We start from the raw sequence: 11,921 nt of genomic DNA on the forward strand, positions 1-11,921 counted from the left end.
CCTGTGGCTCAAAGGAGTAGGGTGCTGGCCCCATATGCCAGAGGCGGTGGGTTCAAACCCAGCCCCGGCCAAAACCTGGGAAAAAAAAAAAAAAAAGAAAGAAAGAAAAAACAGACACAAAAGGCAAATCCTGGGTGACCCCACTCTGACAAGGTCCCCAGAGTTGTCAGACCCGTCGCAGGGGAAGTTTAATAGAAAGGCAGGTGCTGGAGCTGGGGATGGGGCTGGGGAGTCAGCGTCTCATGGGAACAGAGTGTCAGTTTGGGAGATGGGAAGCTCTGGAGAGGAGAGTGGTTGCGCCCACTGTAAATGTATTTAATACCACTGATCATACACCTAAAAATGGCAAAGGTGGTAAGCTTTGTGTTACAGGTATATAGCACAGTTTTTTAGGTGGAAAAGAAAAGAAAAGGTGAGATGAGGTGAAATGAAAGACCCACAGCTTCTTGTAAGGGTGAGAACAAACCTCGGCGGCAGCTGTGAGCTAAGGAGCCAGCCAGGGTGGGGGAGCTGCCTTTGGGGGAGAGAGCCTTGGTGTGGGTGGGGGTTGCGAGTGTGCTCAGGGTGTGGACGCCCCCTCAGGCACATTCAGGGCCGGAGTATACTCTCACTGAGGTTTACAAATGCAGACTCCAAGGCTTGGGCGGTCCAGGAATAAGCACTGTCAAGACAAAATGGAATGAGCTGGGGCCAGAGAGAGGAGCCAGGTGTCAGGGAAGGGGGGTCCTGCAAAGTGGGGGGCCGAGGCCTCTCTCCTAGCATCAGCTATTCAATTGCACCAAGGGAGCTGTGCTGTCCTGGGGGAGCTCAGAGCAGGATGCTCATGGCAGGTAAGAGCCACCATCCCACTTCTGAGCCAGCTTGTGCAGGAGGCCTGGCTGTGAGCTCCATGGCAGATGGCAGGAATGGGGCCCAGCCAGGGAGCACCTGCCACCAGTCTGAGGCCCACTGTGGCATTCCACGGAGCCCTTCCCAGGTGGGAGTGAGCGCTAGAAACACAAGCCCCTAGAAGGGCCCATGCTCAGCTCCTCTAGCAAAATGTCGAGAGTTCTCTAGACTCCCACAAGCTTCAAGGTGAGGGCCTGGTTCAATTCAAACATGTGGTCATCAAGACAAAACAAGACAGAGACAAAGAGAACTGGAAAAGGTGTTGACAAGGATGTGGGGAAACTGGAATTCTGTCCACGGCTAGTGGGAATGTCAAGGCTGTGGCTGTTGTCGAAGACCATGGGAGGTGCCTCACACAATCACATGGAGTCGCTCCATTCCCAGGAGTGTGCCCAAGAGAGATAAGAACACCGTATTCACAGCAGCATTACCCAAGTAGCCAAGAGCTGGGAACAGCCATGTCCATCAGCACATGATCAAATGAACCACACGTGGCCTCTCCATAGAACCGGACATCGTTCAGCCATAAAAGGAAGGAAACTGACAAGAGGCACGTGTATGACAGGGACGCTCAGTGAGGGGACAGACCCAGACCCTCGGACCCCGGGCACGTGAAACGTCAGCAACAGGCCAATTGGACAGAAGGAAGGGGGTGGTGTCCAGAGGCTGGAGAGAGGGCGACCGAGCAACAGGGTCCGCCAGAATGTTCTGGAACTAGATTGAGGGGCAACTGCATAATAATGTGAATTACCAAATACCACTGAATTGTGTTCTTTAAAATAGTTAAGTTCATAACATCACAGGGCACCGAAAGAATAGAAAACTCACCAAAAAAACAAGGAAAAACAAATAAACCAAGTGGTTAAGTTGAATGTGATTCTTGCCTCAGTGAAAACAAATCCGTGACACCTGCTCAGCACAGCGTAGGGGGCTCACCTTGCCACGGGCAGTGTGGGCAGCCCCTGCACCTTCATACCCACCTGCTTGGGGTCTCCTGGTCTCCCAGCACCATGCCGGATGTCACCTTGCTCCACTCCGGCACCACTGACTCCAGGCTCTGAAGTAGAGGAGGAAGCAGTGAGAACCCCTCGGCCAAAAGACCCCAGAAGAGCCCCCATCTCTCTGTCTTGGAGCTGGGCCCTGGCTTCCACTGGGAGTCTCAGGCTGATTCCTCAGAGCCTTGCTGGAACTGGGGGTCCCCACGTGAGGGGCTGTGACACAGGTAATGAGGTCCCTCCAGAGCATTCAGGGACCCCCTGTCAAAGGAAAGCGAGCTGTGCGGGAGCTGCCCCCAGGGACAAAGGTGCCCAATGTCTGAGCCTTGCCCCTAGCTGGGATCTCCCCTAAGGGGAAGTGTCACAGTCTAAAGTCTAAATGGGAAGTCTAAAATGACTTCATAACAGGCTGCCTGGACCCAGGGCCATCACAGCCCCTAGCGCAGCTGCACCCCATCCACCCACTCCCAGGGGACACCGGGGTGGGACAGCAGCCAGGAGCCCCAGCCTGTCCTGAACGCCCCACTCTCACCTACCCTGGTACGTACCCCAGACTGTGCAGAACTGGGAACAAAGGTCACGATGCCAGGGGTGGTCTGGGAAACCACACGGACGGCTTTGCCCAGGACAGCCTCCCTCTGCTTCTTGTAGACCTCCTGCAGCCTCTGTTTCCTCTGCTCCTGCACCCGCGCAGCCAAGGCCTTCTCCTCCTGGGCCTGCCGCCTCCGCGCTTGTGCCTTTTGCCTCATGAACTCTCGCAAGGACTCAGAGCTGTGCTGGTGTCCCAGGAACCCTCGGGGCCTCGGCCCGTCCTTCTTTCCAAGTGGGTGCTGTGGGACACTCTGGGAGGGCCTTGTCCAGGCAGGCCTGGCTCCCAAGGGAGGGGAGTTGGCGCTTCTGCCCCTGCATGGGGCTCCAGCCCTCTGTGTGAAGGAGGTGCTCCAGGAATGCTGGGCACGAGGGTTCGGCCTTTCCAGAGGGCTCCACGGTCTGGGGCCCAGGGCCTCCCAGTCTTCGAAAGATGCCCAGGTCCTCTGAGGACAGGCCTGCCCCGCAGAGGCACTCCAGGGCCGCTGGGGGCTCCCAGGCCTTTGGAAGGAGGGATGGCATCCTGGGGGTGTCCAGACCCTCTGCGGACAGGAAGGCGGTTCAGCCGAAACTCTCCAGGGTTGCTGAGAGGACCCCAACCTCTCAGAAGGGCTCTCAGATCTCTGAAAGGAGGGGTTCTGTCCTGGGGACGCCCAGGACCTCTGTGTACTAGAGGCCTGCCCAGCTGATGTGCTCCAAGATTGCTTTGAGAGGCCAGGTCTCCAGGAGGAGGGGTTCTGTCCTGGGGACACCCAGGACCTCTGTGCACTAGAGACCTGCCCAGCTGATGCGCTCCAAGATTGCTTTGAGACGCCAGGTCTCCGGGAGGAGGGGTTCTGTCCTGGGGCTGCCCAGGCTGTCTGCGAACTGGATGCCCACTTGGCCGATGAACTCCAGGACTGCCAGGAGCCCAGGCTCTTAGCCCTCTCTAGAGAGGAAGGCTTCGCCTCTGTCATGTTCCAAAGACTCTTGCTGAAGGAGCTCTGTGACTCTGGGGCACTCTGGGGACCCTGCGAAGCCTTCCAAGCCACATCCTGCGAGCTTGCCTTCCACCGCCCATGCTCCCGTGCTCCCTTGGGGCCCCGGGCCCGCTCTAGCCCAGCCTGAATTTGTTGGCGGAGGTCTCGTAGGATGGCCATAGCGGTGTGGATTGTCACTGGCTGGTCACATGAAGCCAGGCTGGGTGTGTTCTCAGACATCTGCAGGTTGCTGCTGGCAGAGACAGGACAGGGTGGCTGGGCACGGACAGGCGAGCGGTTGGCAGCCACAGCTTTCCTGCTGTCCCCTGCAAAGACAGGCAGCCATGGGGCATCAGGGGCTGCCAGAGGGAAGAGAAGAGCCAAGCCAGCTCTCCCACCCAGAGGGGTGGCCATGGGGTGCTGGGGAGGCCCTCTGAGTGCCATGTATGAATAGCAAGGCTGTGCCAGGCACCTGGCATGGAGCCGCCCACTCTGGACACGCGGTAACTGAGCATGTGCAGAGAGGCAGCAGGTATCTCAGGGAGCCCTTGCCAGCTCTTGCCCTGCATTGCTCCCTGGAGAAGGCCTAGATGGCAGGCCCTGCCCAAGACCTGATAAGGGAGCACCTCAGTGACAGAAACCCTCTTCTTCTTCTTTTCTTTTCCTTTTTTTTTTTTTTTTTTTGAGACAGTCTCACTTTGTCACCCTGGTAGAGTGCTGTGATGTCACAGCTCACAGCAACCTCAAACACTTGGGCTTAAGCGATTCTCTTGGCTCAGCCTCCTAAGTAGCTGAACTACAGGCGGCTGCCACAATGCCTAGCTACTTTTTAGAGACAGAGTCTTGCTCTTGCTCAGGCTGGTCTCAACCTGTGAGCTCAGGCAATCCACCTGCCTCAGCCTCCCAAGTGCTGAGATTACAGGCATGAGCCACTGCTCCTGGCTCAGAAACTCTCTTCTTAGGCTTTTAGGAACACTTATTTGCCAGAGTCCCTGGCTGATGACAGATTGGAGGGTGTATGGCAAGTTGCTGGGAAATGCTCTAACACCTCCCCCTTCCAGGTGGCATGGAGACTGGGTACTTCCTCCCTGTGCCCACCCCCCCCAGATGCCACAGCAAAGCAGGACAGGGCCCGTGGCAGAGGCACACAGTACCTAATTCCACAGTAAGGGCCGGGTCTCTTGAGAATGCCTTGCTCTGGAGCCTGGGGAGGATGGGAGGGGGCCCAAGCAGCATCCTCACCAGAGCTTGTCCATTTCTCCAGGCATAAACACCAACCAACTCAGAATCTTAAACAGAGAAAATACATGCACAGCCGGGTACCTGGGGCCCAGATAGGGAGGCTGGTGGTCCCACGCAGCCCAGGAGCCACTTCCCACGCTCCTGGAGGGAATCAGGGTGAGATCCCTCATGTCCAGGCTCCTGTGGGGCAGAGCCAGACTCTTTGCCCCAGCCAGCAGGGGGAAAGCTGAGTCTCAGGATGACCACAAGCAAGTGACTTCTCTGACCCTTATCATCTTCTTCAGTAAGCCGAAGGTAACACAAGCTGCTTTGCAGCTTTGTGACGTGCCCATCGAGCCCAGGCACACAGCTCATGCCCAGGGCGTGCTGGTCAGTAGCAACAGTGATAATAATGACAGGCTGGGAGCCACTACACACCCAGGGCTCAGCACAGGGTAGGAAGCTGTGCTGTTGTGGAGCGTGTGCTCTGAGCCAGGGGAAATTAATCCATTTTTAAGCTAGAGAGAGACAGCAGCAATAGGGGTGGAATCAATGAAGACTTCCAGGCTGGCAGGACAAGGGCCCGAGCATCGTGGAAATAAACGACTAGCACATCCCAAGCACAAACGAGCTTTCTTTAATAAATGCTGTCATATAATAAACATCGTTTATCATGGCTTTACTTCATAATCCCAGATTACATTCACCAAATGCCAATACTGACCCCACCAACATGACAGCCCCATCCACAAGGGCCTCGGCATGGGAGGGAAGCAGCACCAGCTGCAGGTTCACACGCGTGCGTGCTGCACACACACACTTAACCCCTGTGCCAGCTCCAGCTGGCTCTGCACAGCCAGGAGCCCCCCTGCCATGGACCCACGGCCTTTCTACATACCTTCCTAGGAGCTAGCCCATGGTGGCACCACTGCATGGCCTAAGATTAAGACCAGTGCATGGTCTCAGCTGAGACGTGCCCTGTCTCCCATGGAAGGGGATATCTGCAGATAAGAGGGAACCTGGTAGGACTCTCTAGAGCTAATGCCCAGGGCAGCAACCAGACTGAACCAGAGACTTCCTAGCACTCCCCAGGCATGGCACCCTCCCCAAACTGCCCTGACCCCACCATCAGTCACAAGCCAGGCTTTCTCTCCAGAAAGTGCAGTGAGCTATGCAGAGCCAGACTCCCTCTAGGACTGGCTCCCAAGGCCCCAGGGTTGAGTGTGGTCTTAGGAACCCCAGACCTGGGCTCAAGCCTGACCCTGCCTCTTACCAGGTATGGGCCTTGGGCAAGTGTTTTAATTTCTCTATGCCTCATTTTCCCCATCTGTAAAACAGGGAGCAGACCTAACAGCACCTCCCCACAGGGCCGCTGAGAGGAGTGAGCAGTCATTACCATCACAGGAGCTGAGCCTGGAAAGGGTGGCGTCAAAGGCCAAAGCTGAGGCCAGCATGGCCTAGCTAGCCACACTTGGGTTGGGGGTGGGCCCAGTGGGGTCAGGCTCCCAGCGGGGGCTCCCTGCTCTGCCCTACAGCTGTTCCCCAGTACAAAATTGGCCCTACTCCCTTCACAGTGCCGACCAGAGACCCTGCCCTGGGTGGGGGCTGCCCACCAGGCCCCTCCATCACCACCGCTGAGCTTCCCCTTTAGCCAGCCAGAGGGGTCCCAGTCGATAAATGGGTCCTAATGGGCACATTTTTTTCTTCTACTGAGCAGTTTAATGGCAATTAATTTTTTTACGAGAGGATTTTTAATCTGTGGAAACGGATGAAGTCCCCAAGTGCCCTGTCAAAGTTCCCGGGCTGGCCTAATCTATGATAAAAAATGCAAAGTGAGGTGGTATAATCTGAAATTAAATATTGGGCTTCATTTTCCTTCGGCCCAAATGGATGAATATTTTATAACTATTGTGATTTAATTTTTTGTTAACTACAGCAAATTTCGAATTCATCCAATTCCCAAGTCCTGTGGCTCTGACCTCTGAACCCCAACTCATCTCTCCTTAGCCTGCTGTGACTTCGTCACTGACAGAAATGAATGGTCAACACCACCAGGGTGACGCGGCGGTTACGATGATGAATGCGGCCCTTGGCAGGCCCTCTGACCCTGTGTCAGGCAGAAAGCCGGTCATTTTTCAAGCGAGCCATTAAAGTAAAACAAACCAAAAGGTTGGGGGAGGGAGGGACAATGATACAGGAAATTGTTATATTTAATATTTTGGCAGAGGGCCTTCCAGAACCATCCGGGTGCCTCCCTGCGACCCTCCCGCTTGGGTCCCACTGGAGGTTTTCCTTCCTCTCCTGCATCTCCTTTGGCCCAGTTGAAAAAACACATCTGACCCAAGGCCACGTGGCCCTGCTGAGCCCTCCAGCTCACATGATTCCTGCTGCTGAGTGAGGGAACAGAAAAGGTGAAGGTGGGTGTTTATTTTTTCCAGTGGAAGCTACTGCTTGGCCCAAGAGCAGGAGAGCAGAGGACGGGGTGCCCACAGTACTGGACAGAAACAGGCCCCCAGCATGGACACAGCACATACCAGCCACTGCCTGTCCCATGGCCAAGACTGTGGTTTCAGGCAGTGTGGGGAAAATGAGGCACACTGGCTGCTGCTGCTGCTCACACTAGATTGAGGGTCCCACGGAGCTGACCTCAGCCCAGTCAGTAGTGTTCTCTCCACCTGGGGGGTGCTTGCTGGAGTCTCAGAAACCCCATGGTTTGGTGTTTCTAGAGCCCAGGCCCAGAGGATGGGCCTTGACAAGGCACCCAGGTATGGCCCTAGGTACACACGGCTGGGCTCTCAGGTCAGGAGCACAGGCCTGCAGCTGGATGGGTCAGGGCCCAGCCCTGGCTCTGCCTATGTGGCCAAGGGCATGCTGCTGACCACCTCCTCCCCTGCCTCAGTTTCCTCATCCACAAGGAGAACTGTGAAGTGTGAGAGCTGACTCTGCAGAGCGCAGGCACATGCAAGCCGGTCACTAAGCAGTCCTGCCCCCGACCTGGAAGTCAGTCCAAAGGAAGCCTCCAGAGGATTCTGCCCAGCTCCATCCCACTGTTGTTCACACCCACATCCAGTCCTTCCTTGAGGTGAGTGGATCTCCCCAGGAGGGCAGGGGCACCTGTGTGCTCATCCCACAGGCTCCAAAAACTGCACCCAGGTGGGCAGCTGAGTCTTAGCAGGGCACTAACACCCTGCCTAGTCCTTGGGAAGGAGACGCCTGAAATTACAATTTCTCTGTAACAGCTGACCGTCACCACTGACAAACCACTTAACAGAACTCTGCAGGACACATCTATGCAATTCGTTGTCACACAAATGCCAGGCTGACATGCAGCCCCAGTGACCAGTCCAAGTCCCCAGAGGTGCTGGAGAGAGCAGGACCACCCACAGCCTTTCCTCCCACCATGTGCTCTGGGCTCACTGCCTGGAACTTTAGGTCCCAGACCAGGCTGGACAAGGAAACCAGCTCCCTCAACCAGCTATTCAGCTTGTTAAGTGACACTGTGTAAGAAATACACACCTCAGTTGTCCAGACCCACAGGCGCTGCTGGCCCACACACCCTCCCAGGCATCTGCTAACGATCAGAGGAGCAGCAAGCTGGGAACATGGCCAGTGTGGCTAAGTGGCCTCCTGTCCTGACAAACTTACCAGGTCTACAGTGTCAAAAGACCCTCACTTCATCACCAGGGGCTCACCCCTGCCCAGGCAGAAGCCACCTGCACTCCAGTGGTGACCCAGGAGCCACCTGCACTCTAGTGGTGACCCAGGTTGCCAGTTACTGAAGCAGTGACACTGACACTCAGGCTGGACCCCTGCTGCTCCCAGGTGCCCCAGAACACTGTGTACATAGCAGTCTAGGTGGCTGTGAACAGCTGGCCATCTCTATCACCAGAAACAGAAGCCGCCTGCCCATCTAGCAAACATGATCATAACCCTGCCCCCAGCCCTGATGAGGCCTCAGATCAGCAGGCCTTACCTTTGTCTGTGGCAGCTCTCCTGGGGGACAGTGACGCAGGGCCCTTCTCTCTCTTGCAAGAGCTGCTTGTGCTACTTTTGGGTTTTGCCCTTAGAAATTCTGCTAGGGAGAAAGAAGGGGCGGGAAGGGAGGGAGGTGAGTATAGAGATGCCACACAGCCACCCCCAGTCCAGTGCCAATGCAACCTGAGATCGGTGAACCCTGGGGGTCCTGCTTGCTGGTCCTGCATGCCAGGGCAGACAGACAGCACAGGGCCTGAGGGCGCATCTGTGCACCCCCACCCTTCTGCTCCTGGAGAGCTCCCTGCAGACACATCTCCAAGGGCTGAGCATGCCACCCCCACCTCACAGTGCACTTGACTGTGCACAAATTCCTTCCAGGCCCAGAGGCCCTGAGGATAGGAAGGAGCCTCCTACTTCTGGATCCCAGCACCCAGGTCGGGGCCCAGGCCGTGGGTACTACAGCTGACTGCTGATCCCCTGAACAGCTGACCCAGTCCAGCCCTGAGTAAGCTTGACATGGGGGCCTCTGGACTAAGTCTCACTCAGGCCAGGGCCAGGAGAGGCCAGGGCTGAGTAGAGAGGACTTGGAAGCACAGGTTCGCCCCCTCTGGCTGAAGGAGAAGGAAATGGAGACCCTGAGGGGGCAGAGTTTGCCCAGTGTCCTACAGTGAAGGCTGTGGCCAGCCAGGGCGAACTGTCTCCTGGAGGCTTCTGGTCATCTCTCCTGCCATCATTTGACCTCTGGGGTGGGGCTGTCCAGGAAGCACCAAAAAGCCAGCTAGCCAGTGAGCTACAGGAGGGGGCTGCACCTGCTCTATGCACTGGGTGCCCCGTGGGCTGGGGTGCATGGGAGAGGACTCTGGCCCAAAGATGTTTCCAGCTCTCTAGACACCACTCAGTCCAGCCTTGATCTGTCCCTTGGTTCTCCCGGGCCCATGCCTATTGGCAGGAGGCCCCAGGCCTCGAAAATGCTACCACATATGGAGTCCCCAGGTCGTCAGATCCACAGAGTCGAGGATCAGAAAGGTGGGTGCCGGGGCTGGGGGTGGGGAGGGGAGTCGGTGCTTCATGGGGAGGGTCTCAGGCTGGGAAGACAGAGAGTTTGGGAGAAGAGGTGGGGACAGTTGCATAGCAAGACCACCAGGCTGTCCTCCATGCCCTGCTTCTAGAGGGTTCTAAAGCCAGGAGCATGAAAATAAGACTGTCAAGAGCCAGTGACCAATGGGCCTGGGCAACCAAGGTTCCCAAGGGACCTGGAGCAGGGACAATGACTAGCTGGGCCAGCTGATGCCACTGGTGTCCTCCTGAAAGGAGGAGGGAGTCCCCCCAGGAACACTCGCTGTGAAGTACAAAGGAACAGGGACAGAGCTGGGGTGCCTGCCAGGTGGGGAGCTGTCAAGGGGCCATGGGGCAGGCCAGGGCTGGGCGGGAGGCGGCCTGCCCTGCTATCAGTTGGCCAGCCCCTGGGCCTGCATCTGCACTTGGCTCACCCACCACATGGAGTGGGACACACACACAAGTGTGCCTAAGGGTACTGCCCACTGGAGCACAAGGCAATCTTTGCCTTCTGCCCCCTCCCCCAAGGAAAACCAAACGATTCCCTTGCAGTGAGAACGAGAATCCAGGGCACCTGGGGGAGCCCTGGAGACACCTCTGCTCCCAAGCCACCCCTCCCCCATCCCAGGATCTCTAGTATCCTGCAGGAGATTCTACCTCTCAGGACTGTAGAGACAGCTTCCCCTGCCGTCCTGCACTTGCAATGAACCACACCAACCCAAGCCCAAGCTCACTGTCACCCCATGCTTAAAGCCTTCAAACAGCTCTCACTGCCCAGGTGGTGAGGCTCACATCCCACCACAAGCAACTCCAGCCTCACCAGTGCCCTTGGCCCCTGGATGCTGCCCCACCTGTCTGGAAGTCTGCAGCCCCACTGCTGACCCTGCAGCCCCACTGCTGACCCTTCAGCACCTCCCAGGCAAGGCAGGACACCTGTGAGACAGGGAAGCAGTGCCTCCATCTGCCCTTGTGGCCAGCATGTGACTACCCAGGAAAGACCTTGGCTATTTTGTGCACAACTCAGCAAGGAGTGGCCCCTGCCCAGTGCCCCTGTACCTCAGGGGCGACCTGGATCCTTTCCTGCTGGAGTGGGACAGAAGGCTAGAGCACAGGTTCCTGGGGACAGCAGGCTGGCTCTAAATCCTCAAGCGGCTCCTTTCCAGTTAAGGTCCTCTCTGACCCTCAGCATCCTCGTCTATGAGTGGGGCTCAGCTCAGTGCTATCCACACTGGGGCTCCAGCCCAGAGCACCAGGACAGCCACCACAGGGCCACTCACTTACCTGATGCCTGGTTCAGGGAGGCCCTGGAGTGCTCATGGCCCTGGCGGGGTGACGCCTTGTCTTCAGCTCTGTGCTCAGCCGCACTCAAGACACTGAAGCCTGGAGCTGAGCAAACAGAAGGGGCGGTGTGGGAAGAGAGATTCCAAGAAGAATTTTCAGGAAAAGGCCCCAGTTTGGCAACTGCTCAAAAGCCTTTAAATAGCAGCTCTGACCAATGCCCTGCCTGAGAGTGCATCCTGTGACTTACAGACCGTCCTGACAGCCACAGCACTTAGCCTGGAGGTCAGTGTCATTTGGAAAGTATTCTCACGGTACCCACAGACAGTCGGGCACTGAGCTTGGTTGGACCATGTGGCTCAGGAAAGAGGGCAACAGCACATGCATGAAATCCCACTTCTAGGCTGAGCACAGTAATCCTAGCACTTGGGAGGCCAAGGTAGGTGCATTGCCTGAGCTCACTGGTTCAAAACCAGCCTGAGCCAGAGTGAGACCTTGTCTCGAAAAATAGGGGGGTGTTGTGGTGGGCGCCTGTGGTCCCAGCTGCTTAGGAGGCTGAGGCAAGAGGATCGCTTGAGCCCAAGAGTTTGAGGTTGCAGTGAGCTATGACGCCATGCCACAGCACTCTGCCAAGGGTGACAAAGTGAGACTCTGTCTCAAAAAAAAAAAAAAAAAAAAAAATCTCACTTCTACAAAGAGAAGTGAGGACTTAAAGGGTCAGCCAGGGCCATTTGAGAGAGAAGGGCACACAGGAAAGAGTGGTGGCTTTTATTTTGTTCTTTGTGTTTATCTGTATTTCTTTGCCCCAAAAACCTGTACTGCCGTTTTGAAAAATAATAGTCACAAAAGGACAAATCCTTGGGCGGCACCTGTGGCTCAAAAGAGTTGGGCACTGGCCCCATATGCAGGAGGTGGCAGGTTCAAACACAGCCCTGGCCAAAAACTGCAAAAAAAAAAAAAA

At 56.4% G+C, this 11,921-nt stretch overlaps 1 protein-coding gene across 1 annotated transcript in view; it reads right to left on the reverse strand.

Moving 5' to 3' along the window:
• CCDC187 (coiled-coil domain containing 187) overlaps positions 1-11,921 on the reverse strand; it is an 18,901-nt gene that overhangs the window by 4,891 nt on the left and 2,089 nt on the right. Inside the window, exons 3-8 of the mRNA XM_023516094.1 lie at positions 10,964-11,062; positions 8,625-8,726; positions 4,939-4,950; positions 4,585-4,719; positions 2,403-3,756; positions 1,869-1,943 (exon numbers count right to left, since the gene is read on the reverse strand). Coding sequence (XP_023371862.1) covers positions 1,869-1,943; positions 2,403-3,756; positions 4,585-4,719; positions 4,939-4,950; positions 8,625-8,726; positions 10,964-11,062 — 1,777 coding nt within the window. The remainder of the gene's footprint in view (positions 1-1,868; positions 1,944-2,402; positions 3,757-4,584; positions 4,720-4,938; positions 4,951-8,624; positions 8,727-10,963; positions 11,063-11,921) is intronic.

This window comes from Otolemur garnettii, unplaced genomic scaffold (assembly GCF_000181295.1).
Source record: "Otolemur garnettii isolate 467f Iridium unplaced genomic scaffold, OtoGar3 scaffold00087, whole genome shotgun sequence".
Lineage (NCBI taxonomy): Eukaryota > Metazoa > Chordata > Mammalia > Primates > Galagidae > Otolemur > Otolemur garnettii.